The sequence below is a fragment of the Canis aureus genome, chromosome 27 (genome assembly GCF_053574225.1).
Source record: "Canis aureus isolate CA01 chromosome 27, VMU_Caureus_v.1.0, whole genome shotgun sequence".
Taxonomy (NCBI): Eukaryota; Metazoa; Chordata; class Mammalia; order Carnivora; family Canidae; genus Canis; species Canis aureus.
The window spans coordinates 35,587,525-35,611,396 of record NC_135637.1 but is presented as its reverse complement, the minus strand read 5'-3'; the positions used below and the strand labels follow the sequence as shown (position 1 = coordinate 35,611,396).

General features: G+C 53.2%; 3 protein-coding genes across 15 annotated transcripts in view; 2 read left to right on the top strand and 1 right to left on the bottom strand.

Moving 5' to 3' along the window:
- Positions 1-2,570, top strand: part of ARVCF (ARVCF delta catenin family member) — a 54,134-nt gene extending 51,564 nt beyond the window's left edge. For 5 of the 7 annotated variants that reach the window (XM_077874702.1, XM_077874701.1, XM_077874703.1 and 2 more), the window contains 4 exons: positions 190-243; positions 631-716; positions 1,170-1,286; positions 1,729-2,570. In XM_077874702.1, the coding sequence (XP_077730828.1) occupies positions 190-243; positions 631-716; positions 1,170-1,274 (245 nt within the window). In that variant the 3' untranslated portion in view covers positions 1,275-1,286; positions 1,729-2,570. Of the gene's footprint in view, positions 1-189; positions 244-630; positions 718-1,169; positions 1,287-1,728 lie in introns of those variants that run through there. The other 2 variants (XM_077874704.1, XM_077874705.1) reach the window with 2 other exon arrangements.
- An 842-nt stretch (positions 2,571-3,412) lies between these two features.
- On the bottom strand, positions 3,413-23,600 carry COMT (catechol-O-methyltransferase). Of its 4 annotated transcripts, none has more exons than XM_077874721.1 (5): positions 23,461-23,600; positions 9,202-9,484; positions 8,175-8,368; positions 7,706-7,837; positions 3,413-4,233 (listed from the first exon to the last, which is right to left on the bottom strand). In XM_077874721.1, exons 2-5 carry the CDS (start codon positions 9,482-9,484, stop codon positions 4,033-4,035), a joined length of 810 nt encoding a protein of 269 aa, XP_077730847.1. In that variant the 5' UTR covers positions 23,461-23,600; the 3' UTR covers positions 3,413-4,032. The 4 variants fall into 4 exon arrangements, with proteins under 4 accessions (XP_077730847.1, XP_077730846.1, XP_077730848.1 ...); XM_077874720.1 differs by having other exon boundaries at positions 23,456-23,585; XM_077874722.1 differs by lacking the exon at positions 23,461-23,600 and adding an exon at positions 22,236-22,380.
- TXNRD2 (thioredoxin reductase 2) overlaps positions 23,554-23,872 on the top strand; it is a 49,779-nt gene continuing 49,460 nt past the window's right edge. For 3 of the 4 annotated variants that reach the window (XM_077874709.1, XM_077874708.1, XM_077874713.1), the window contains exon 1: positions 23,554-23,648. In XM_077874709.1, the coding sequence (XP_077730835.1) occupies positions 23,558-23,648 (91 nt within the window). In that variant the 5' untranslated portion in view covers positions 23,554-23,557. The remainder of the gene's footprint in view (positions 23,649-23,872) is intronic. The other variant, XM_077874710.1, reaches the window with a different exon arrangement.

The window sequence follows — 23,872 nt, the reverse complement described above, 5'->3', positions numbered from 1 at the left end:
TCTCTACCCACAGTGTCCACATGGATGTTAAGTGGCGGGGGGGTGTCAGTGGCAGAGGCCCAGCAGGATGGTGCAAAGATGTTAGTGACGCAGGGTACACAGGGTCACGGAGGCCAGCCTGCTCTGGGTTTGTCCCGGTATCTCTACTGGTTCTTGCAACCAGCCAGCCACCTGGCTTGTGCCTTGCAGATGGTGAGAAGACAGGCAGCCGGGACGTGATCCCCATGGAGGCACTTGGCCCAGGTGAGTGCTGATGCAGGGTGGCTTGTTTCCTGGGGGAGGGCGGGGAGGGGCAATGTAATGAGCCAGGTGGTTTTGCCTTGTGTGTTTGGTGTTGGGAAGGCCTCCCAAGGAGATGCTGGGTAGAAAAGAGATTTGGTTTTGGGGTGCTGTTGAACAGGGTAGGCTCTCCAGCTAAGGTCTCTGGTCTGCCATCTGAGCGGGGGCTGGAGAGTTCTGAGCGACCATGGTGGGAGGGGCCTTGAGAAGACCTGGCCTAGGCCTCCAGCACAGTGCTGGGGGTCATCTCCAGATGTCCCCTGTCTGGGGCCCCCTGTGTCTGGGCTGAGAGGGAGATATGCCCCTGTGGTGCCTGCCCCTCAGAGTTCCCCTCATGTCCCCCACCCCAAGATGGATACTCCACTGTGGACCGGAGGGAGCGAAGGGCACGAGGCAGTGACCCTGCAGGGGAGGCCTCTGAGAAGGAACCGTTGAAAGTACGTCGCTGTGGGCAGGTGCCTAGGAAGGTGATGTAACTAAGGCATTACTGGGAGGGGCCCTGGCAAGGTGCTGAGTGTAGACGCCCAGTACACCTGGGGTGGGCTCACCTACAGGGCAGCTGAGCTGGGAGACCGAGCCAGGGGACTCTGAGCAAGCCTGTCTTCATCCTCTTGCCTGCGTGTGGGGGTCCGGGGCAGTGGGGAGGAAGCGGTGGGTGAGGGCCCACCATTGTCCCACCTCCAGGGCAGCACCTGCCAGCCTGCTCTGTGATAGTCTCCTGGCTTTGGGCACAGGCCTGTGTGTGTCCACGCATCACTGTGCATCTATGTGAGCCACACTAGCTCAGCTCCCACCTCATCCACTGAGCAGCCCAGCCCCTACCTGTCCGCGTTGACTAACCTGCTCTGTTCTGCTCTAATGCCCTCCTGCTCACTGCCTGTCCGCTGCAGCCCGACCCCGGCAGGAAGGTTCCTCCTGGGCCCAGCAGGCCCGCGGTCAGGCTGGTGGACGCCGTGGGGGACGCTAAGCCTCAGCCCGTTGACTCCTGGGTCTAGCTTGCATGCCTGGTACGTTCTCTCGTCTGGTTTCTCGTCCAGCTGTTCCCCGTCCCCTGGGAAGGGGCTTCTTGTTAATCTGTGCTGGCTGCATGTTCTGTCCCTCCGTCTCCCTGGTGGGACCCCAGCTTCAAGGTCAGCAGGCACAAGTGCCCACCTTAGGCACAGGCTGGGGGCTGAGAGGGACATGCCTCCCTGGGCCTGCAGCCCGGGCTCAGGCGCTGTGTCCTCAGGGCCAGAACAGGGATGGCTCCCCTGCCCCCACATTTAAACGCCTCAAGCACAGTGCCCCCCAATGACCAGCGAGTCAGATGGGCCCTGATGCTGAGACTCTCCGGGTCAGCCTGTGCCACCCCAGCAGCTGCCTTTGTCCACACTTGCATTGGCCTGGCCTGTAAAGGGGTCCGCCCAGCCCCCAGGCCGCCTGGCTGAACCTTCCCCTCTCCCTCCTTAGGTCTCGGGCCCAGCCATTTGTTCTTAGGGATCTGATCTGATCACGAGAAGATGGGAACTCCGGGGCGGCCCTCACAGACCCTGCTGTGGAGCTTGGAGCCCCCTGGCGGCAGGGCTTGGCAGCGCCTCTCGCCCGGGAGCCAGGGCTGGACGTTCTGGACACAGCTTCCTTCCTGCCCCTGCTCCCTCCCTCCTAACTCCCTAGGCTGAGTTAGCTGTTTACTGACATGGTGCTGTGTGACTGCAGAGAGACAGAAAGCCAGCCGGCCTGCCAGGGGGGGCCCAGGGAGGGGGCAGGGCAGGGCACCTAGCTTTGCTTTGGGGCTGGCTGTGTAGAAGTGTGCTCTTGTGTGTGCAGGACCCCAGAGGAGCCCCGCAGGCCGGCCGGAGGACAGGCAGCAGGGGAGGGAGAGGGGGGCTCAGGGAAGGAGTTTGACTCCAGAAGGTAGAGGGGATCCACTGGGCTCTGAGTCCCACCCTGCATGGCAGGCAGAGCATGGGTGGGGGCTGGCCCGAGCAGACCCGAGCAGAGCTGCTCTGGGGGTCAGGCTGTGCTTGGCCCCACCCTGCCCTCAGCTGCGTGGAACCCCAGTGCAGCAGGGGCCGTCCCTGAGCGACTCTGGCCTGGCCGTGCCTACCAAATCCCGTCTGCCCTGAGTCACACCTCGGGACTGACCTGCGGCAGCGGCGGGGGACTGCTGCCTAGTGCCTGCTGTTTGTGACTTCAAAACAGAAGAAAAACACTGACGAAAAGCATTAAAAACAAAACCAAAATAAGACTGTATTGGTAAACACCTAAATTTTTGTAAGAAAATTTAAAAATTAAAAAAAGCAACACAGAAACTGCCTATCTTCTGCGGCTCAGATCTCTTGGCCCAATCTGCTTGCTTTTCCATTTGCCCAGTGGGAATGGGTGGAGGTGGCCCTGGGTGTCCATGTGCTATGTCCAGAGGGTGCTCAGCTCCTAGGCCCCAGGGGTGTTCGTGCACGTGTCCTCCCAGACTCACTGTGACCTGCTTCTACACAAGGGAGAGGGCTAGCTCCTGGGTGGGCTGCACCGAGTTCTGGCGTGGTGTCTGGTCTGCATACAGGTGGGCTCAGCTAGGATTGGGGATGGGCAGGATTCTTGGGGAGCCCCTGAGGTAGCCAGGCGGCCCTGGGGCCAGAGGGCCAGGGTTGCAACTGGGGATTTAGTCAGCTGTGGATTTAGGTAGATGTAAAGCAATTCCACTTCATCACCTGCTGGCTGGGCAGCCAGTAGTAGTGCCAGAGCTGGTCTGAGCCTCCATAAATGAGGCCGAGCAGGACGGGGGAGGTTAGTTCTACTACTCAGTACCACACAGGGACCCCAAGGGGCCAGGGGCCTGAGAGCCCACACCCTGTACTGTGGCGGGGCCCCCTGTCCACCTTTCCCTGGTGCCTGGTTGGTCAGAGATGGGACATGATGGCTGACCAACCGCCCTGGTCCAGTTTCCCAGGACGGCCTCCAGATGGGGGCTCACGTCAGCCTGCGGACATCCCCATGGGGATGCAACACATAACCTCAGCCTGGCCACATGAGCCCGAGCCCGCAGGGCCACAATTAGCGTCCAGGGAAGTCGGGAGCATTGGGTGTGGTGCCGGAGCTGAGAGCACCGCAGCAAAGGAACGGGGAAGCAGTTAAAAAGAAGCACTAAGTTGATCTCTTCTATTTAAACATTTAAATTTTTAATTTCTCTTTTAGCATCTTTTAAACATGATACTGGTATATGGGATTATTAATAGCGAGCTGATTGTAGTAAAGTTACATTTCATTCTTAAAAAGCAGGTGAAAGAAACTCAGGAGTCACAAGTGGGTGTGAGTTGTTGAACACAGCAGCATCACTCAGGCCTTGCTGCCACCTGGTGACTGCAAACCTCAAGGACAGACTGAATGGACAGCCCAACCGGTTCCAAATGTTCCCACTTCCAGTGTCTACCACCTATGTCAATGCCCAAGGACCTACTCATATAAGAAACCCTACTGATTGAAATGCTGGTGGGTGGAGGAAAGCGACCACCTGTCCCGATTTGGTATTTACAAACATATTTTACAGATTTATTGCATGATTTTGCACGGTGAGCTGGCTGCACTTGGCGGGGACCAGTGGTGACAGGCCAGGGTCACTGCACAGAGGGGCCATTGCCAGCAGGCTTTGGCCTCATAGGCCTTAAGGGTGCTACAGTGAGGACAGAGCCCAGAACTGCAAAAGCGGGCTGGCAGAAGCACATGTGTTGTGCCCTTCATAGCTAGGCTCGGCAAGGGATCCCAGGGCGGGGTGGCAGGTCACGGCTGTGTTGGGCTGCCTGGGCCCTTGTAGACCACCTTCTCGAGGCCATCCACTCTCTTGGAGTATTCCAGGTACGAGGGGAAGTGTGTGCACTCAAAGCGGTTGTTCCCACGCACGTATGCCAGGAATTCTGGTGTTCCTGGGCAGATGACGTTGTCAGCCAGCAGCACTGTCCCTTTCCGTAGCAGGCCACACTCCTGCAGGGGACAGATGGTGGGAAGGGGTGAGGGTGACAGGCGTCCTGCAAGCCAGTCCCACACAGGGAGGATAGGTGTTCATGGCCTGTGCCTGGCCTGGAGTCAGCTGCACTCCGGCTCCTGGGGTCACCAGGGTCTCCCCGGTGCCTTCCACCTCCTCCCCGGCAGCAAGTACCACAGGGAAGGGCTGTGCTGAGCACAGGTCTTGCCGCCAGGATGTGGCTCTGTGAGGAAGAACCTTTTGCTCCTCATGAGGTCCTGCGTCCCCAGCCCCTGAACAGCATGTGGCAGGCACACAGTAGTTGTTCAGTCATGCCAGCTGGATGAGTAAGTGGAGGAGACAGTGGAGCCAGGATTCAGGCCACAGGGCCGACTCAAGGCCAGCGGGTCCTCTGGTCACTTGGGGCCAGGAACATGTGACTCTTCCGGGTGAGATGCCTGTGCCTCACAGTGCATGACAGCCCTGTGTGCTGTCACTGGAGGTCCTAACCGGCCTGACCAGGGTGAGCCTGGAGGGATGGGGGTGGAGGCAGGCCAGACCTCACTACCCAGAAGCCTGCCCCTTGGAGGTTTGCTTTGGACAGCCCCGAACTCTGGCATCTCTACCAGCACATGGGCCTGGGCTCTGCAGAGGGAAGGAGCAGCAGCAGCTGAACACAGCCAGGACGCTGTGCTGGGGGCAAGGCAGCCTAGGCCGTAGGAAACAGCAGAATGAAACCTTGAGAGGAAGTGCTTGCTGTGGGAGACACGCAGACCAGGGCAATGTCACCCCAGTTGCCATGTCCTAACTTCGGAAGCACAGAGCTGCTTTATCACATGATCATAAAAAGTTAAAAAAAAAAAAAAGAAAAGCAACCTGAAACATCAAAAGCAAAATCAGAGCGACCCCAGGCTTGCCTCACATGGCCGACAGGCCCACATGTGACGGAGCATCTCTAACTGCACCCTCCAGGGATGTGCCCCAGCCCAGAGTCTTACAGGTGTCTCAGATCTCCTGATGGCCATGGTCACTTCCAGCCTGTGGGCTGCGGGGAAGCCAAGGGCCCTCCAGCCAGAGTGGAAAACACAGCTGTGAGGCTACTGAGGCTAGGGACAACCCATGAGCCAGAATTTGAACAGAAAGTACCACTGTGAATCATGGAGTATTTTCTCGTAGGAAAAGAAAGCCCCCTAGCAGTCTTGGCTAGAAGGACCTAGAATGGAGAGCTGTTCAGGAGGAGGCACCCCTGGCTCAAGCCCCAGAATGGCAGCTCTGGTCTCCAGCGGGAAATGACAAGGTGAGCAGGAGTGGGGCTCTAAGCCTCATGTGTAGGGTCGTGCTGTTCAGGAGCAGGCGTCCAGAGGCCAGAAAGTCATCGGACACTAAAATCCAGTGACTTGACCGCGGAAGAAGGAATGAAAGAAAGGAGCTTTGGGCACGTTTGGAGGGTGCTGGGCCTTCCTAGCTTGAGGAAGCTGGACCAGGAGGAAAAGGCAGCAGCTGTCCTGCCTCTGCCCAGACATCACACGCCCCCCGACAGAGGACACAGACCCCTTGGAGAATTCTGCTCAGAAGCCTACCGCGTCTGAGCAAACCTGCTGTGCTAAGCCCTGCGGGGAGGAAACCGCCTCCAGAGGACCAAGAGCCTGCACTGGAGGTGGTTTTAAACTGTGTCCACAGGGACGCCTGGGGGGCTCAGTGGTTGAGCGTCAGCCTTTGGCTCAGCGCATGATCCCCGGGTCCCGGGATCGAGTCCCGCATTGGGCTCCCTGCAACGAGCCTGCTCCTCCCTCTGCCTGTGTCTGCCTCTCTCTCTCCCTCTGTGTCTCTCATGGATAAATAAAATCTTCAAAAAAAAAAAAAAAAGAACTGTATCCACGGTTCCTTTTCCACTGGGTATGCACTGGGCTTAGTGACTCGCTTCTAAAAGGAGACAGAAGCGGCAGCTGTGCCTTCAGAGATGGTCTACAGGGCACCACGGCTGCCAGATTGCTCCGTGTTTCTGTCTCCCGGCCCCGGCTGTGGGGAAAGCCAGCTGCCATGTTGCGAGGACACCCAAGCAGCCCTGTGGAGAGCCCGTGAGACCTGTGGCTGCGGCCTCCTCGGAGCAGCCATGTGATTTCAAATTGCCCCCTGCCCCTGCCAGCCCCTAAGCCCCGACCCGGGCGGTACTGCCAGGCCCCTGCAGAGCCAGGCTGACCCGGCACCAGGCGAGGGCCGCCGCCCAGCTGCCTGGCTAAAGTACGCGTGTTTCAAAAGCACAGCCCTTCCCAATTCACGGCGTCTTTTCTTTTGAGATAATTAACAGCTTTGAACAAGCAGCACTGAGAAAACGATCAGTTTCCTAGTTACTAAACGGCAATATTTGCTACTTTTCTATAAATGCAGGCCCCTGTAATTATCACATACACCAAAGCTGCTGAAATCCCTCCCTCCCCGGGCAGGCCCAGCTGGGCTGGCTGCCTGGCTCCTGGCCCATGGGTCTCCTTGCCATCCCCTCCACTGTCCACCTGTCTCAGCAGGTAACAGTCCAACTTCTAGCCCCTGGATCTCCCCTCCTCCACTCCCAGAGCTCAGCACGTCTGTGGAGTTTCCGGGTCTCTGCACCATCCTCTCCACAGCCATCCCTTCCCACCCTCTACACACCCAACAGGGATCTTTTCTGGGGCCAGATCTAACCTTGTCCTCACCTGCTTAAAGCCCCCCCTATGCACACCAGTGTGTGGCATTCAAGGCCATCCACGCATGGCTCTGGCCCACTGCCCCAGGTCTGCCCATTCCCAGAATGTCCTGTCCCCTCCTAGACCCTAAGCCAGGGCAAGTTCCTTCCTGCTGTGTCCAGGCACCCGGCCCTCCACGCCTGTACTGGAACCACTGGATGCAAGGTCCTGCCTAACCTCCAGCCATGGCTCCAGTGGCCATGCCCCCTGTGCTCATGGTCCCTCTGCACCGGGCAGAGTGGCCAGCCCGTGGGGGAAGTGAGGTGGCTTAGCGTGGGACAGATAACATGGAATCACAACATGCTGGCTGCCAGGACGGGGACCCCTGGTAGAGGGCCAAACAGCCACTACATGTGACCTTGACCACCCAGGTGGGACAAGGTGGTGATCGTCATTAGGGTCTGCGTGTCAGCTCATTAAGGGCCCACCCAGTGCCCCACATGGAGATGGGGCAGCCTCACCGGTCACCACTTGGGGCCAGCCAAGCAGCAGCTCTAAGGGCTAGGACAGGATGCGGTGTGAGGACAGGGATGCACGGTAAGGAGCCTCAGGAGGAAAGGGGCAGATGTCCTGTTGGTGCTCACCTCCACCCCCACCCCAGTGCAGGCCACCTAGTGGGCCCGGTTGACTCCTTCTGCCTAGAACCCTCTTCCTCTCATCTCCGCACCACCCCTGCGGCCTCCTCTGGTCCTCTGCGCCCCTCGCCCTCTGGTGGGCCTGCACCAGCAGCCAGCACCGAGGCCCATGTGTGCCAGGACAGGGCACAACTTACCTCTAGGAGGAGTGTGTCCGGCAGGTACCGATCCTTCCAGTGGTCAAGGAAGACCATGTCTAGCGTGTCCACATCATGCTTCTTCTTCAGCTCGGGGATGGTGTCCTGGGATGCCCCGGTCAGAATGGTGACCTGGAACGGCACCCTATCAGCGCCCACGCCCACAGGCCGCCCTGCCTGGATGCCCGCTCGTGTCACCAGTCTTCTTTGGGCTTCTGAGGAGGTAAGTCCCCACTCTATCCCCTTTCCATCCAAAGGCAGCCTTGGGAATTTCCTGCCCCGTGGGATGGGGTGGCAAGACCTCGCTCACAGAGCTGCTGGGGGATCCCTGAAACCTGGGCCGGGAGGCAGCACAAGGCCAGGTACAGCAGGATAAAGGCAGCCTTGAACCGCACCGGGGCAACCCAGGCCCTTCCCCTCGTCCCGGCACCTCAGTGTCCACATCTTTCACCCTGGGGCGGCAACGCACCCTGTCCTGCAGGCCTGCGAAGTCCAGCATCTGCTGGGTGATGGCGGCGAAGTCAGGGTTGAGCTCGATGGTGATCAGGCGGGCCCCGGGCTCCAGCAGGCGGGCCATGCGCACGGCCGAGTAGCCGCAGTAGGCTCCCAGCTCCAGCAGCACCGACGGCCGCTGCTCCCGCACCACTGCATCCAAGATCTGGCCTGCGGGGCGGAGGAGCCGGTGGGCACGGGCCACAGGCGGAGGGAGGAGACCCCCTCCTGGTCCTGGACCTGCCCCTTCCCGACCATCAGCCCCTACCCACGCCTGCCTCCCTCATTCCCATCCCCCCCCCCCACATCACACTAAACACACCCTCCCAGCTCCCAGGGTCCCTCAGGCCTCTGGGGCTCGGCACACCCTAGTCCCTGTCTTTCACACGGTTCCTGGCTGCCCCCAACCCGTTCTAACCCAGGGCTGCCCTCTGCGGAGGCCCCCACCCCACCGAGCGCATGGGCTGCACTCAGGGCCTCCCTGGCTCCCCGGGCTGGGCACTGTCAGAGGCTCCAAGGGGGGCTAGACAATGGCTATCCCATCTGTCCCCAGGCCCAAGGCCCAGGGTGCAGCACAGCACATGCCTGTGCCCCAGGCTAGAGTCCAAAGGTTAGGAGGCAGCCTGGTGCTTGGGCTGAGCAGAACCCGGGGAGCTCTGTCCAGCCTCATGCCCAGCGGGGACGGCCAGGGGGCCCTGCACCTTCACCCGGCTTCGTCACAAGGCTGACTTTCTGTGTGGCAAGGAAAGGTCCCGGACAGTGTATCAGACGTCTCTCCCTCCCCTCGAGGACAGCGAGGTGAGGTGGATGTCAGGGTCTCTGCACAGCCTTTGCCCCTGGCCAGGGAGCAGACAGCGGGTGAGTAGCTCAGGCCTCTAGGGCTCCAGGGGAGCCCCCATCCCAACACCCAGAAACAGACTGACCCCAGACTGACCTATAAAGGTGTGCTGCCCCACCTGAGGTCCCCGTTCCCATGCCCCCCACCAGCCGGCCGGGCTGCCCACCTTTCTTGTCACCCACGTTCATGGCCCACTCCTTCTGCGAGCAGTAGGTATCAATGGCCTCCAGCACACTTTGTGGGTCCCCGGCCACCGCGTGCTGGAGTACATGTCGCAGGATGCGCTGCTCCTTCGTGTCCCCCATGAACAGGTTGTGGAGCGGCTGCAGGACCAACTCATTCCAGCCGATAAAAAGTAAGCCCAAGTTCAAATGTCGCAGGCAGAGCAGCACCAGCAGCACCAGGCCCAATGACAAGGCTGCCAACAGCAGGGGTGGGGCTTCTGGCATCTGAGATTGGGCAGGGATGGGTGGGGTGAGGAGGAGGGGAGAGAAGGGGGAGGGCAGTGGGCTTCAGGGCTGTGTGGCCGGCCAGGAAGCCCTGCAGCCAGCTTGAGAGCGCAAACCCCTTGGCATTAGTGCAGACCTGCCCCTCCCGGCGGATGGGGCCCGTGGTTCAAGTGGCTAGCGCGCGTCCCAACTGCCTGGCTCATCTCAATGCCAGGGGAAAGACCTCCTGCACCCAAACAGCCTCCTGCCCCTGGGGCTGCACCCTGGGGCGCACAGAGCACATGCTGTGTCTGGCCATCCTGCCTGGGGACCTGCTGGTCACAGTTCTCCTCCCTGGGTGCTTCCCCAGACAGATGGATGTGGGCACACGGGCAGCCCAGCTCCCTTGGGTCCTCACACCAGCATCTAGCAGACTCACATGGCCCTTTCAGTGACTTTCCAGGTAAAAACACAGGCAGTCCCCAGGCCAAGCACACAGGGCATGGACCTACTCACCACTCCCCTTGGGGACAGCCACACATGGCACATCTGGCCCTGGATGAGGGCCAGCCCTGGCACCTGCACCACATGTGAGGGAGACGTGCCAGCAGAATCAGACACCTACAAGGACAGTACAACCTCCCCCTGGTGAGCCACCTTTAGGCAGGTAGCTCAGGACCCAGTCAGATGGGGGCCGTGGGACACACGGGCAAGGCTTGGCCACTCAGCCCTGGACTCCTGGCCCACACAGAGCAGAGTTCACGATACTCAGGGCAGATGCCTTACAAAATGGCAAAGGACAAAATAAAGAGGACCACGGGCAGCTTCTGTCGGGTGGCTCACAGGTTACTCCCAAGGCCACAGAACCCCAGCAACCACACGGGACCCAGCTCTGCCAGAGGCTCCCATGTGGGAAGGCACATCCGGGAGAGCAGTTACGCTGGGGGCCGCGGTGGGGAGAGTGCTGCAGGATGGCCGAGGGCTCCAAGCCCCAACACGCTGGACCATGAGGACATGCTGGTGCTTCGGGGAGCAGGGCAGAGGATGGATGGGAAACTGAGGCTCTGCCCCAGGTGAGTGTGGACCCCAGATTCTGGTGGTTTAGGCCATATGGCCACTGGACACTTTGTCAGCAAGTCAGAATACGCACACGCAGGGGGCCCCGGTCCTTGGCCCACACCTGCTCTTCTGCTCCTTCAGAGCCACCCCCCGAGCTGGCTCCGGCCCTCCGTGCTGTGCACCCCTTCTCGGAGCTCGGCAGCAAAGCAGATAACATTTGTGCAGAATTCTTCTACCTTTAGATAATGACCGACAGAAACCATAATCTGAAAATGACCAGGGTCCAGATGGGCGCCTTCCTGGAGGCCAAGCCTTGCCCATGAGGGCGGCGCTTCACCCTTCCGTCTTCAGAGAGCAGAAGGCCCCAAAGAACGTAGTGAAATGTCAACCTGGGACACTGGGGACACAGATTACAGCAGGAGGCCTGATGTCCCAAGCAGGTGTGGCAGGTGTCAGCACGGGAGTGTGGCATCCCTGCCTGGGGGTTGCCCAGGGCCCCACTGTGCCAGAGAGAGTGTGACTCAGGTGTTCTGTCTGTGGGAACTCCAGGGACCACACTGGGCAAGGGCCCCCGCGGGGCAGGATCACCACGACCCAGGAGGAAGGTGAAGGGAAAACACTGGTGGGGTGGGGGTGGGTGGGGTGGAGCACACAGCAGGCAAGAGCAGAGTGTCTCTCTTCTGGCGACAGATAACAGGAAACAGTGAGGGGAGGCCCCTGCAGCCTGAAGGAGCTGGAACTTTCTGCTTAGGATTTCCTAACCACACACCAGTGTTGCTTTAGTTATTACTATTATTACTCATCGTAGTGTTGGGTGATGATACAACGGGCCATTCTGTCTTATTCTCCGTATTTAAAAAATTATCCAGTAAATGTTGTAAACAGATATCAAAAATAAGAAATAATATTCTACTCTAGGTTACCAATTCTTGCTGGACCCTGGAGACATAAACTATAAATTCCAATCTCCATAATACTTGGGTTGTGATAAAAAAAATCTGGCTTTGAAATCTCTAATCTCTAGGTCTGTCTGTTTACCACTTTGCACAGCACTCTGTTCTCAGGGCTGACAGGAGGGCACAGGGAGGGGCCGCACCTGGGGGGAGGCCCTGCTTTGGCTCTGAGTCCTGCTTACCTAACAGACATGCAAACAGAAAGGGCAATGCTGGGACTTTAAACCTTCTGGGAGAGGAGGCATCATCAGGAGGATAAAGGAGATTCAACCCCTGGCCAGGAGGCCAGAGCATGGAAGCCAAGCAGCACTCTCAGATCCTTTCTGTTTTTGTACATGTTCAAAACAAACCATGAGAGTAAGTTTTTAAGTGGCTGGCCGAGCACAGTTTCAAACATGGTTTCCTGACCACACTGAGGGTTGGAGGCAAAGCTTTGGTGCAGGATCCTGGGTCTCCTATCTCTTGTGGCTGTTGACTCAGGACAGTGGTGGCAGTGCAGGGAGAAGCTGCTCGTCGACTTCGGGGTTCGGCTGAAGAGGCTAGGTAGGCCTTTATAAGGTTCCACAGATGATACATTTAGTATCATGAGAGCATGAAAGAAATAGAGGGAGACACCAATTAATGGAGAGATATCCCATGTTCATGGACTGGAAAATCTGGTATTGTTAAGATGTCAGTTAGAAAGTCATCTACAGAAATAATGCCATCCCTATCAAAATTCCAATGGCTTTTTTGTAGGAATAGAAAAATCCATCCAAAAGGTCATTTGGAGTCTGAAAAGCCAAAACAATCTTGAGAAGTATGGAGGACTCATACTTCCTGATTTCAAAACTTACTACAATGCTACTGTAATTAAAACAGTGTGATACGAGCACAAAGTAAACATATAGACCAACAGAACAGAACTGAGAGGCCAGAGATAAACCCTCATGTCTATGATCAAATGATTTTTTAACAAGAGTGCCAGGACCACTCAATGGGAAAGAACGGTCTCTCTAATAAACGACAAACATTTCCACGTGCAAAATAATAAAGTTGGACTCTTGACACATCACATACAAAATTAACTCAAAACGGTTCAAAGCCTTGATTTTCAGAACTAAAACTATAAAACTCCCAGAGGAAAACATAGGAGTAAATCTGCATTACCTTGAACTTGGCAATGGATTCTTAGATATGATACCAAAAGCATAGGCAACAAAAGGAAAAGAAATTCAATTTCATTAAAATTAAAAGCATCAAAGGACATTATCAAAAGAACCAAAGGGTAACCCATGGAATGGGAGAAAATATTTGCAAATCATCTATCTGATGAAGGTTTAATATCTTGAATACATAGTGGTGCCTGTGTGGCTCAGTCAGTTGAGCATCTGACTCTTGGTTTCAGCTCAGGTCACGGGATGGGGCCCTCCCTTCCCTACCCTCAGGCTCTGTGCTCAGCGGGGAGTCTGTTTTGTGATTCTCTCTCTCCCTCTGCCCCTCTTCCTGCTCCTGGACCTGCACTCTCCCTGTCTCTCTCTCTCTCTCTCTCTCTCTCTCTCAAAAAAAAAAAAAAAGAAAAGAAAAAGAAAAGATCTTGAATATATAAAGAATTCCTACCTTGCAACAACACAACAAAAAGATAAACAACCTAATTAGAAAATGGACTTGAAGAGACATTTCTCCAAAGATCTACAAATGACCATTAAGCATATGGGAAGATGCCCAACATCGTTAGTCATTATGGAAATGCAAATTGAAACCACCCGAGATACCACTTTACACCCATTAGGACGGCTATTAAAAAAAAATTGTACATATTAAAGAACAAATGTTGATGAGGTTCTGGGAAAACCGGAACCCTTGTGCACTGCTGACAGCAATGTAAAACGGTGCAGCTGCTGTGGAAAACAGTTTGGTGGTTTCTCAAAAAGTTAAATATAGAATGACCATATGACCAGCAATTCCCACTCCTGGATGTGTCCTCAAGAGCTGAAAGCAGAGACTTGAACGGAAACCAGTGCACCAGAGTTCACAGCATTACTCACAACAGCCAGAGGGCACAAACAGCCTGTCCCTCAGCAGATGGATACGATGTATCCATACAACGGATCGCACTTAGTCACTCAAGTGAACGGATTCAGGTTATGGCGCAGATGCACCTTGGAAGACATTGTGCCATGTAAAAAAAGGCACAAAAAGATTGATACCGTATGATTCCACTTACAGGAAATATGTAGGGTAGGCAAATCCAGAGAAAGAAAGTAGAAGAGAAGCTGCGGGGGCTGGCAGGGAGAATGGGGAACTAGTGCTGAATGGCTACGGTGTTTGTTTGGGGGATGAGAAAGTTCCGGAAATAGTGACAATGGTTACACGACACTGTGAACGAACGTACTTAATGCCACTGAATTGTAACAATGAAATGGTTAAAATGACAAATCTTAATTTATGTGTCTTTTTTTTTTTTTAATTTTGTTTTTAAGTAATCTCTGCACCCAACCTAGGGTTCGAACTCACAACCCTGAGATGAAGAGTTGCACGCTCGAGACTGAGCCGGCCAGGTGCCCCTAACATAAGTGTGTTTTACTACAGGAAAAAGAACATAGTGGGAAACAAACAGAACGGGCAACCCTGTTTCTGGCCCTCCCTGTTCCACAAAAGGGAAAAGAGACACAGCATTCCCCATAAGGGAGCAGGATCCAGAAAACCAACGGCTGTTCCCATCTCCGGGGGGGCTGGGGTGCTCAGGAGCCTGCCCCTGTGGGGTGGCGGGCAGGGCAGGGGTGCAGCATGGACACCTAGGAGGGACACCTGCCTCCACACTCATGGTCCTTCTCGGAGGCGGCAGAAGGGGCCTTCCTGTCTCGGCAGCTTCCTTCCCAGGCCTACGGCGTACGGCCGGCCTCCATCTCTTCACGGACCTCCTTCCCCACATGGCAAAAGTAACAGCCCAGCCCATACCTTCCTTATCATAAGCCCGTTCTTCAGTATCCCCTGCAGCCACGAGACCAGAACCTCTATCAACTCTGATCATGGTTCATCGCCTTCCAGACCCAAAGGGAGGCATCAAGATGCTTGGCAGCTGGGCCAAGACACCCAGCCACCCTGGAATCAAGGTGCGGACAGGCAGGTAGGCCACTGACACCCAGAGCCAATGGTCCCAGGACCTTCAATTTCATCATCTTTTGTGACAAGAGTGCTTCCTCCCATCCTGCCTGCCACACAGTACAACTTCACCAAGGCCTGGCCCCCCACCATGTGTGTGTGGGTGCTCCCCTTCCTTGCCCACTCAGCTCTGAAGCTCCAGCCCTGTGGGATGGGCAGCTTGACGGTGCTTCTGTCTCTCTGCTTTGTAGTCAGATAGTCTATCCCCTTTGTCAGCTGGTCAGTATTCTTTTATGCATTTAGCATATCCTAGATGACACTCTTTTTTCTTTAAAGGCAATGAAAACGTTTTTCATAAATTTATTGCAAGCAACCATCAGTGGATGAGTTCCTGAGACTCTTAAAAAGATTCTGTAAAAGATGAATCAATCGTGTGACAGCATTCCTAGGCTCATTTAAAAAACCCGTGAAAAAGAGATATGCCGTTGGTCCCTTTGCGAGGATCTGAATCTGCTATTGTGCCCACATTTTCATCACCTCCTTCTGAAGAGCAAGTCTCTGCCCGCGCCCCTTCTGGAAAGTAGGGAGATGGCACTTGCACCTCGGGCTGCAGGACCAACAGGAGGAATGTCCAGGCCTGAGGGAACTGAGGCCACTTCCCTGAGCAAGAGCTGTGGGGCTGAGCATCCCAGCTCCCCCAGTCACATCTCACTCTGTCTTGGATTCTCTCTGGCTGTTAGGCTCATGCCCTAGAAGCAGGGCCGGCTGTAATGGCTCTGAATGGAGGGCAGGCCTCAGAGTGCACAGAACATTCTGGAGGCAAAACAGGCAGGCTGGCCAGGATCCTTGTGGGGAGGAAAGAAAAGACCGGGATGGAGTGGGCCAGGGGATGCCTGCCAGGGTGAGTGTCCAGGGAGGGATGGTTGGCCACCTGCCCCACAGGCCAGCCCCACAAGGACAAAGCCCAAGGTCCCGCTCTGCCTGGGAACTGGGACACTTCTGGCAGCCCATGGCCACTATCAGCACAGCCCCAGCAACTGTCTGTTTGGAGCTCTGCACTGATGTGCGAACTGAATGAGGACTCCCCATTTGCCTCCTCAAAGGCTGGATGGTAGCCCTTTGTCCCATCTCTGGTCTGCTGCTCATTTAGGGCACCTGGTGGTGATTCCAACTCCTGATCCAGTGCTCCCCACAAACGTCCTTTACGGCAGTAAGGGCAGATTTTGATTCTGTGATTCTGAATATACTCTCAGAGGCTAGGGGAGAGGCCAGGCTTCCAAAAGGTGGGTCCTGGGCTGGAAGTACTTCCTGGCTTCTGGGGAGGCCTTTTGTCTCTCTGGTTGATCCTGGTCCTCTCATGGGAGCCTCCCAGTTGACCAGAACCCCCTTCTTGCACCCGTGCTGACAATGTGCCACCATGCTGATGATTCTGTCCACTTCCTTTCCGACTAGCATGACTTCACTAAGGATAATTTGGAATGGCGTCCATGGAAAACTGTAGATCTCCCCAAAGTGGCTCCTGAGACCTCTCCTTTCCACCTCCTCCATGCTTCCTTCCACCCTTACCACCTTTGCTCCTACTCCAGCTTCCTTGTACCCTCTGATATGACCCCTGCAAGCCCCTACCTCCTCCTCCCCATCCACCTTGCTAGAGTTTCCCCTGCCCTCCAGCCACTCAGCTCCCATAGCCACTGGCATGCAGATCCACCTCCTGCCCCACTGGGGGCTCTCAAAGACTTTTGGGGCCCCCAAAAGTAACCACCTGAAGTTGAAAAAGAAAAAAAAGCCAACTGGAAACACATTTAGTCCACAGCCTCCGTAAGATTATATATCAGGGCAAAAAAGTCTTAAACACCTCCTCCATGAACACTGGTGAAAAGCTTTAGCCCTCATATTGAATAGGTAACTAACCTGTGCCCTCTGCCAGAAACAGAATTTGGATAAAAATATAAAATGAAACCAAGACAAGGTCCAACTCTTTTACACCAACTAGTGAATTTTATATAATTGTGTTTATGCCTGATGCCTGTCTAAAAGTTTTAAATGAAAACCAGAAGATCTTACTTGCATCTGTGCGTGCATGCGTGTGCGTGTTTGTGTGTGGTATTTCTCTACCTCCAGATGGTGTTACCAAATTAATTTATAAAATCCCTTAAAATAGTTCTATCTTTATCTAATTGGCTTAGAGACAAATAAGCATTTAAATAAATTAAAATCTTCCCCAAACTCCCAGAAATACAAGAACCAATTCAACTGTTTCTCAAGTTTACATAATTTGGGTAATCCTTGGTAAATAAGACTAGCTTAATAGTATTGATTTAATGAGACAGGTATATCTTTAAGTGTTATCAATACATATACTACAAATGTACATTTTTATTCTACTTTGGATTACTAGTCAAATAAGGTAATATGTTTAGGATTGTACAAATGATAAATCTGATTTTCATCAAACTGAGTTCCTATTCTTTTTTTAAGATTTATTTATTTGTTTATTTATTTATTTGAGAGAGACAGAGAGAGAGAGAGCGTGCACAGGGGTGAGGAGAGGCAGAGTGAAAGGGAGAAAGAAAGAGAGTGAGAGAATCTCAAGCAGACTCCCCACTGAGGTAGGAGCCCAATTGTAGGGTGATTCCACGACCGTAAGATCATGACCTGAGTCAAAATCAAGAACCCATTCATCCAACCGAGCCACCCAGGCGCCCCTCAATAATCATTGCATTTTATATATCTGCCTTGGGGCATCCAGCAGGCTCAGTTGGTAGAGCACGTGACTCTTGATCTTAGGGTCATGAGTTCGAGCCCCATGTTATGGGTAGAGATTACTTAAAACATATATGTATATACGCATCTGCTTCTAAAAACTGTCTCCAAAATCTTTCTGACAATTTGCAACCTTAGAGTTATGCCAAGTTAAGTCAAATAATAGCTATTCATTAGATATGTAAATAATTTTTACATAAGATAAAGCACTAATAATGAATGAATAACATTCATTATTAATTATAGTTTAAGTTTTGGGGTGCTTCAGTGACTCAGTTGGTTAAGCATCTGCCTTCAGCTCTGATCATGATCTCAGAGTCCTGGGACTTCCTGCTCAGCCCAGAGCCTGCTTCTCCTCAACCTTCTGCCCCTTCTCCCTTTCCTCCACGCTGCTCCTGCTTGCTCTCTCTTACTCTCTCAATAAAATCTTTTTTTAAAAAATTATACTTCAGGTTTTATACTTTTAGTTTCTTATTTTCATATGACACAGATAGGCTGGGCGTCTGGGTGGCTTAGTCAGTAAGCATTCGTTCAACTCTTGATCTCAGCCTGCTTCTCCTTCTGCTCCTCCCTCTTGCTCATACTTTCACCTGCTCTCTATCATAAATAAATAAATAAATAAATAAATAAATAAATAAATAAATAAATAAATAAAATCTTAAAAAAAAAAACTTGTACTATTCAGAGTATATACCTCCATAGATTTATGACATGGCATATTCATAAATTTGCTAATCTGTAACAGAATATTGGTGTATGACTGATGAGTCACAATTATCTACTTCCTAATTTCCTCTGTAAAATAAAGGTTGTGAATGGCTAATAATGATAATCAGTATATGAAAACAGTACTAGAAACAATAAGAGCAAAGGGAAACAACTTTGTACACAAAGAATGCGAGGAAAATAGCATGTGTTTCACATGGAAAGTATGCAAAGAATGTAGATTTGTTTTTGTTAAGGAAAGGATAGTAATTTTATCCCAAAATTACATTTTCAAAAAAGGGAAAGTACAGGACAAGAACCTGAATGGATGTAGGAAGTTGTAGGTTAAAGGAATTTTATGTTGCGAGGTCAAAGCTGGCTAAGACTAAATGGATTTATATATAAAGTTTTTGAAATGAGCTCCATTATCAATAACATACTAATGCAAAACTGGAGTTTGGTTGTCTCTCGGCTAAACAACAAAGCTTCTTGGATTACTGCTCAGCTTTTAACAAGAGATTACAAAGGGTTTGTCTTTACTCTTTGAGTAATCTTTACCAATCTTCACCTTTTGTGGAAACAAAGATTCTCTATTATCAAAATAGTTTGTGTTTCATGTTGTCATTACCATGTCCTTGATTACATAAGAGAATCTAGTCTTCCCACTGTCAAAAGAGCCATTTTTTTTTTAAAGAATCATGTTTTCTTGAATTCTTTTATTGTCACTTAGGTTAAGTAAATAACCAAAATTTTTTTTCAAAGTGACCTGGGATCCTATTTGTTAAGTGTTCAAACCTTTCAATATTTTTGACAACTCTGCCTTCTCCAAATTAAAACCTAAATGAAGTATCTTCTTGATTTCAGACTGCCTTTGGGATTTCCCAGAGGGTCTCTGGAAGATCTCAAAGGGTTTGTTCTTTCACCTTGTAAAAGAGAGGAGTTAAACTAATTAGTTTTAACTGACATGTTGAATTTCACGAAAGCCACTGTCAAATAAGCCATGCTGCCTAACCTTCCAAAAGGTGTATTTGTATCATTCCCGTTAATATTTTATTTTATTATTTTTTAAAGATTTTGAGAGAGAGAGAGAGCACGCATGAGAGTGAGCATGAGTAGGGGGAGGGGCAGAGGGAGATGTAGACTCCCCGCTAAGCACAGAGCCAGATGACCTTCAGAAAATGACCCATGCCCAAGGCAGATATTAACTGACCGAGCCACCCAGGCACCTCACCAGTTAATATTTTAAGTGGTGTGTATGTTATAGAAACAACTAAGTTTCCTTGTCAATTGTGTTATTTTTATAGGGGACTCCCACCAAATCTTTAACCCCTGGCAGTCTTTGTCACCCACAGATAGTGTTTGTTTCTCTTGGATTCTTCTCCAAAAGCAATTTGCAATCAGCTACAGGCCAGAGTGCTTCATCTTCAACAGAAAGGGACTGTCTCTGAAACCCAGGGGATGGGCTATGACAGGTGTCTGGTGTACAGATTTCCAAAGGCCTTGTTTCAATAACTCTGAGACCATCTCATGGGACTGAGTAAGGTGCTCCAGAACTCTAGTGGAGAAACCAATGCGCTCGCAAAACTAACTGAACAGGAAAAAAATTAACTACACGGAACCGAGTGAAGTAATAAAAGATTATTATAATTTTATATGGCTTTTGTCTGGAATATTCTTGGCTGGTTAGTGTTCTATTTTCTGGATATTAAAAAGAACACACATACACTCTTTCTTTTTTCTCTTAAGCTATCTATGAGTCATACAACTCTAGCAAGTTATACTTTTGTAAATGAAACTGAAGCATTTATCTTCCTCTCCCTGTTTGATTCCTCTAAAAATTGGAAACTATTGTTGAGTATTCTTGGCAATACTTGAATTTTCATGGCAATATAGTTATCTGTATAGGTTCGATAAGAATCTGCTCTCTTTGCAATAGGACATAATTTTAAAACGTTGGTTATATAACCAAGGAACGTCATACTTGAAAATGATGCATGGAATCAGACATGACCAGACAGTTTGGAGGAACTGCAATAGACTTTACAAGGAGCAATGATTACAAAGCCCTCTTGAAAAAAACCAGCCTGGTACTTGGCTTACACAGGTTCCCAGTCTTTTATAGGTGAGTAAGGAAGGTCACATCCTGGCAGAGCCAGGAACCCTGATATTTGGGGGACTCTGAGAAGGGAGGCATTCACCCAAATCTATAAGTGAATAATGACAGCAAATTCTTGCTTTGGCTTCTTAGCCCTAAAAGGCTTTTAAAATTTTAATCTGAGATTCCCCATAAAAAGTTCCACGAGATAAATTTAACAAGGCCTTTGTGGTCAATTGCCATTTTTGCTGCACTTCTGTAAATAAACAGGCCAAATTTAATGAGACCAGAATTATTTTGTAAACAAGAATAATCTTCCTTTGATTATCTTTTTTTTTAATTTTTTAAAAAAATTTATTTATGATAGTCACACACACAGAGAGAGAGAGAGGCAGAGACACAGGCAGAGGGAGAAGCAGGCTCCATGCACCGGGAGCCCAACGTGGGATTCGATCCCGAGGCTCCAGGATCGCGCCCTGGGCCAAAGGCAGGCGCTAAACCACTGCACCACCCAGGGATCCCCTGATTATCTTTTTTTAAAAAAAGATTTACTTGAGAGTGTGCCAGTGGGCATGAGCGGGGGGGGGGGGGGGGGAGGGGGGGGGCGGTGGTGGCAGAGGAAGAGACGGAGAAAAAGAGGGTGGGGAGAGACAGTGAGAGCTGTTGAGCATTGAGCCCGGCGGCAGATTCAATCCCATGACTCTGAGATCATGACCTGAGCAAACATTCAGAGTTGGACTTTTAACTGTCTGAGCCACTCAGGCGTCCCTTACTTTGGTTATCTTTGATCAAAAAGGGAAATGGCTCTAGAGGGAAATGTTGTGTCTCAATGGGGGAAAATAATATACCGATGCCAATCCTGTTTACTGTGTCTGAGGTCTTCCTATACTACCTGTAACCGGGACTGCAGTCCTGCTGTCTCACACATTTTGTCAGCCCTTACCAAACCCTCAGTTTCCTTCAGTATTTGGTCATTGCTCTCCAAATTGATGTTTTCCAATTTTTCCTCCTTCCCTCTTGACTTGGCATCACTGAGGACTAAAACCTGACTACCCAGGGCCTTCCTGGGACTCGGACGTTCTTTTGCTGCCCCCTTTTCTCCAGGAACTGAAAAAGGACTGCATGTGGAAACACACATACAACTTGATATAACCTTCAGAGAGCTCGTCACCACAACAGATTGTGTGTGCCTGCTTCCATTTCTGGAGCTGCAGCTGCATGGGCCACTCAAAAAGTCCACGGGAACTCCCGTATCTTCCATGCTCTGTCTGGGAAAACAACCCTGACCGTGACACTGATGTCTATACTATCACCACAAACACTCAAACTACAAACTGGGAAATCTACTGGATTGCCACGACGGTCCTCATTCCACAATCTAGAGATGTTTACGAGTCAATGTCTAAACTCGTCCCAACTGGCCACTCCTCAGAATTAAAAACCAGGTTTACATTCAGTTCTGACCATCAATCTCTGCTTTTCTTTCTGTTTCCATAGAAATGTCCCTTAGTAAATCCCTGATCACTGGCATCATCCAGCAAATATCCTCTACTACCAAATCCCAACAGGTGGTTCAACAAAAGGGGATCAAATGGGAAACAGGCTTATCAGCAGAAAGAACGTATCTTCTTTCCTTCAACGAGAGGGAGGCCTGCCAAAGACTCTCCCCTTGACCAAACTCTATCCAGGCTCCTCCGAACCTTCAGAATTCTCAATCAGGCCTCAACCTTGCCTTATAAAGATTTGAACAAACACTACATAGTGTCTAACAGCTCAAGACTGCATCCTCAGCTCCCTTAAGGCATATGACAGAGAAACTCAAGGCTTCCAAAAGAAGTGTCTGCGTCAGTCACCACCTGAGGATCCGTAGAAGCAGGGAAGCCTAACTTCCACAAGCATCACTTAGCACTGTCCAGATGGATGTCACACGGGCTGCTGCCTCTTCCCACTTCTTGTAATCTCTCACTTCCTTGTTTACTCAAGTCCCGCCGTTCCCATCCCCCCCCCACACATGCACTCTCCCTTTAAAAGGCCCAGAGCCTCTGAACAAATCTGAATGGACCTCAGCTGTTTCCCCTTCTGTCGGTAAATACCGAATAAAGTCTGTCCTCACCACGGTAACTAGCGTCCAGCTGTGTTCATCTATGGCCACCCTCTCCTCACCAGGCCTGGCACTGCTCCAGAGGGCTTCTGGGAGTTGGGAGGCAGCAGGCAGTCGGGAAAGCTCAGCCCCAAGCAATAGCTCAAGAAAAGTTCCTGACTTATAACCTGAAAGGCTGCTATGTCAGGTCCGTTCTGAGGTAACTTCCTTTTTCTCAACATTCTCATGTGGGAATGAGGCCACACCACCCAAAGACCAGTGCTTTGGGGTGTTGGGCTCTGGTCGTTTCCTTTCTGGTGTGGCAGCCATTCCCCCTGAACGGAAAAATCCTAGGGGAACCCCAAGGCCTCCAGGGAAAAACTTGTTGGAAACATTACTGAGCCTTTCTGGGCCTGGACGCCCACAATTCTCCCACTCCCAAGGATCTGATCCCTGACTCCCAAAGCCCATCAAGTCAAGGCCCTCCTCCAGAGACAGGCCCCACCTTGGAGTGTGGATGCCTACAAGAGGCTGGATCCCCTATCCCCCCTGGATCTTCCCTCTACCCAGTCTGGTATCCTAGCCCCTTCTTTTCTGCCCACAGACTCCCACCCGAGGTCGGATCCTTTCACACGGATTTTAATTTCCCATCTCGCACCCAGAGCTCCTCACCCCAGGACAGATCCCAAGATCCCCCATCCCAGATCAGATTCCCCCCCCAGGTCCACAGAGCCCGCCCAGGGTCAGACCCATTCCAGATCGGGAGACCACCACCGCGGATCAGATCCCCCCCAGGTCCGCAGGCCCCCGCCCCGGATCGGACCTGCCCCAGGTCCAGAGACCCCCGCCCCGGGTCAGACACCCCGCGGGCCCGCAGACCCTCACCCGGGGTCGGACCTGCTCCAGGTCCGCACACGCCCGCCCGGTCCGACACCGCGACCCGGGGTCAGACCCGCCCTAGGTCCGCGCCCCCCGCCCCGGGTCACCCCCGCCCCGGGTCCGCGCCCCCCGCCCCGGGTCCCCCCGCCCTGGGTCCCCCCCACTCCGGGTCCGCGCCCCCCGCCCCGGGTCCCCCCCGCCCTGGGTCCCCCCCACTCCGGGTCCGCGCCCCCCGCCCCGGGTCCCCCCGCCCCGGGTCCCCCCCACTCCGGGTCCGCGCCCCCCGCCCCGGGTCCCCCCGCCCCGGGTCCCCCCCACTCCGGGTCCGCGCCCCCCGCCCCGGGTCCCCCGCCCCGGCCGCAGCCGCGCCTCACCTCACCTCGCCTGGAGGCGTCCGGGGCGGCGGGCGGCGGCGGCGGGCGGCGGCGCAGGCAGCGCGGAGGGCAGCCCCGGACGCCCCGAGGCCCGGCTCGGCGATGGCGGCGATGGCGGCTGCGCTGCGCGGGCCCGGCGGGCGCTTCCGGTGGCGGCCTCGGGCGGCGGCCGGCGGGACCCGGGGCGCGGCAGGTACCGCGGCGGGGGGGGCGCGGCGGGGGCCCACGCGGCGGGGGCTCCACGCGTGTCCGCACGGCCAGTCCCCGGGGGGGCGGGGCCGCGCGGGCGCCGGGGCCGGGCAGTGCCCGCGGGTCCTGCCGGAGCCCCCGACGGGCACCCACCGGGCCGGGCCGGGCCCCGCGACAGCAGCCCGCGGCGGAGGTGCCGGCGCCGCAACAGGGCCCCCAGCGCGAGCC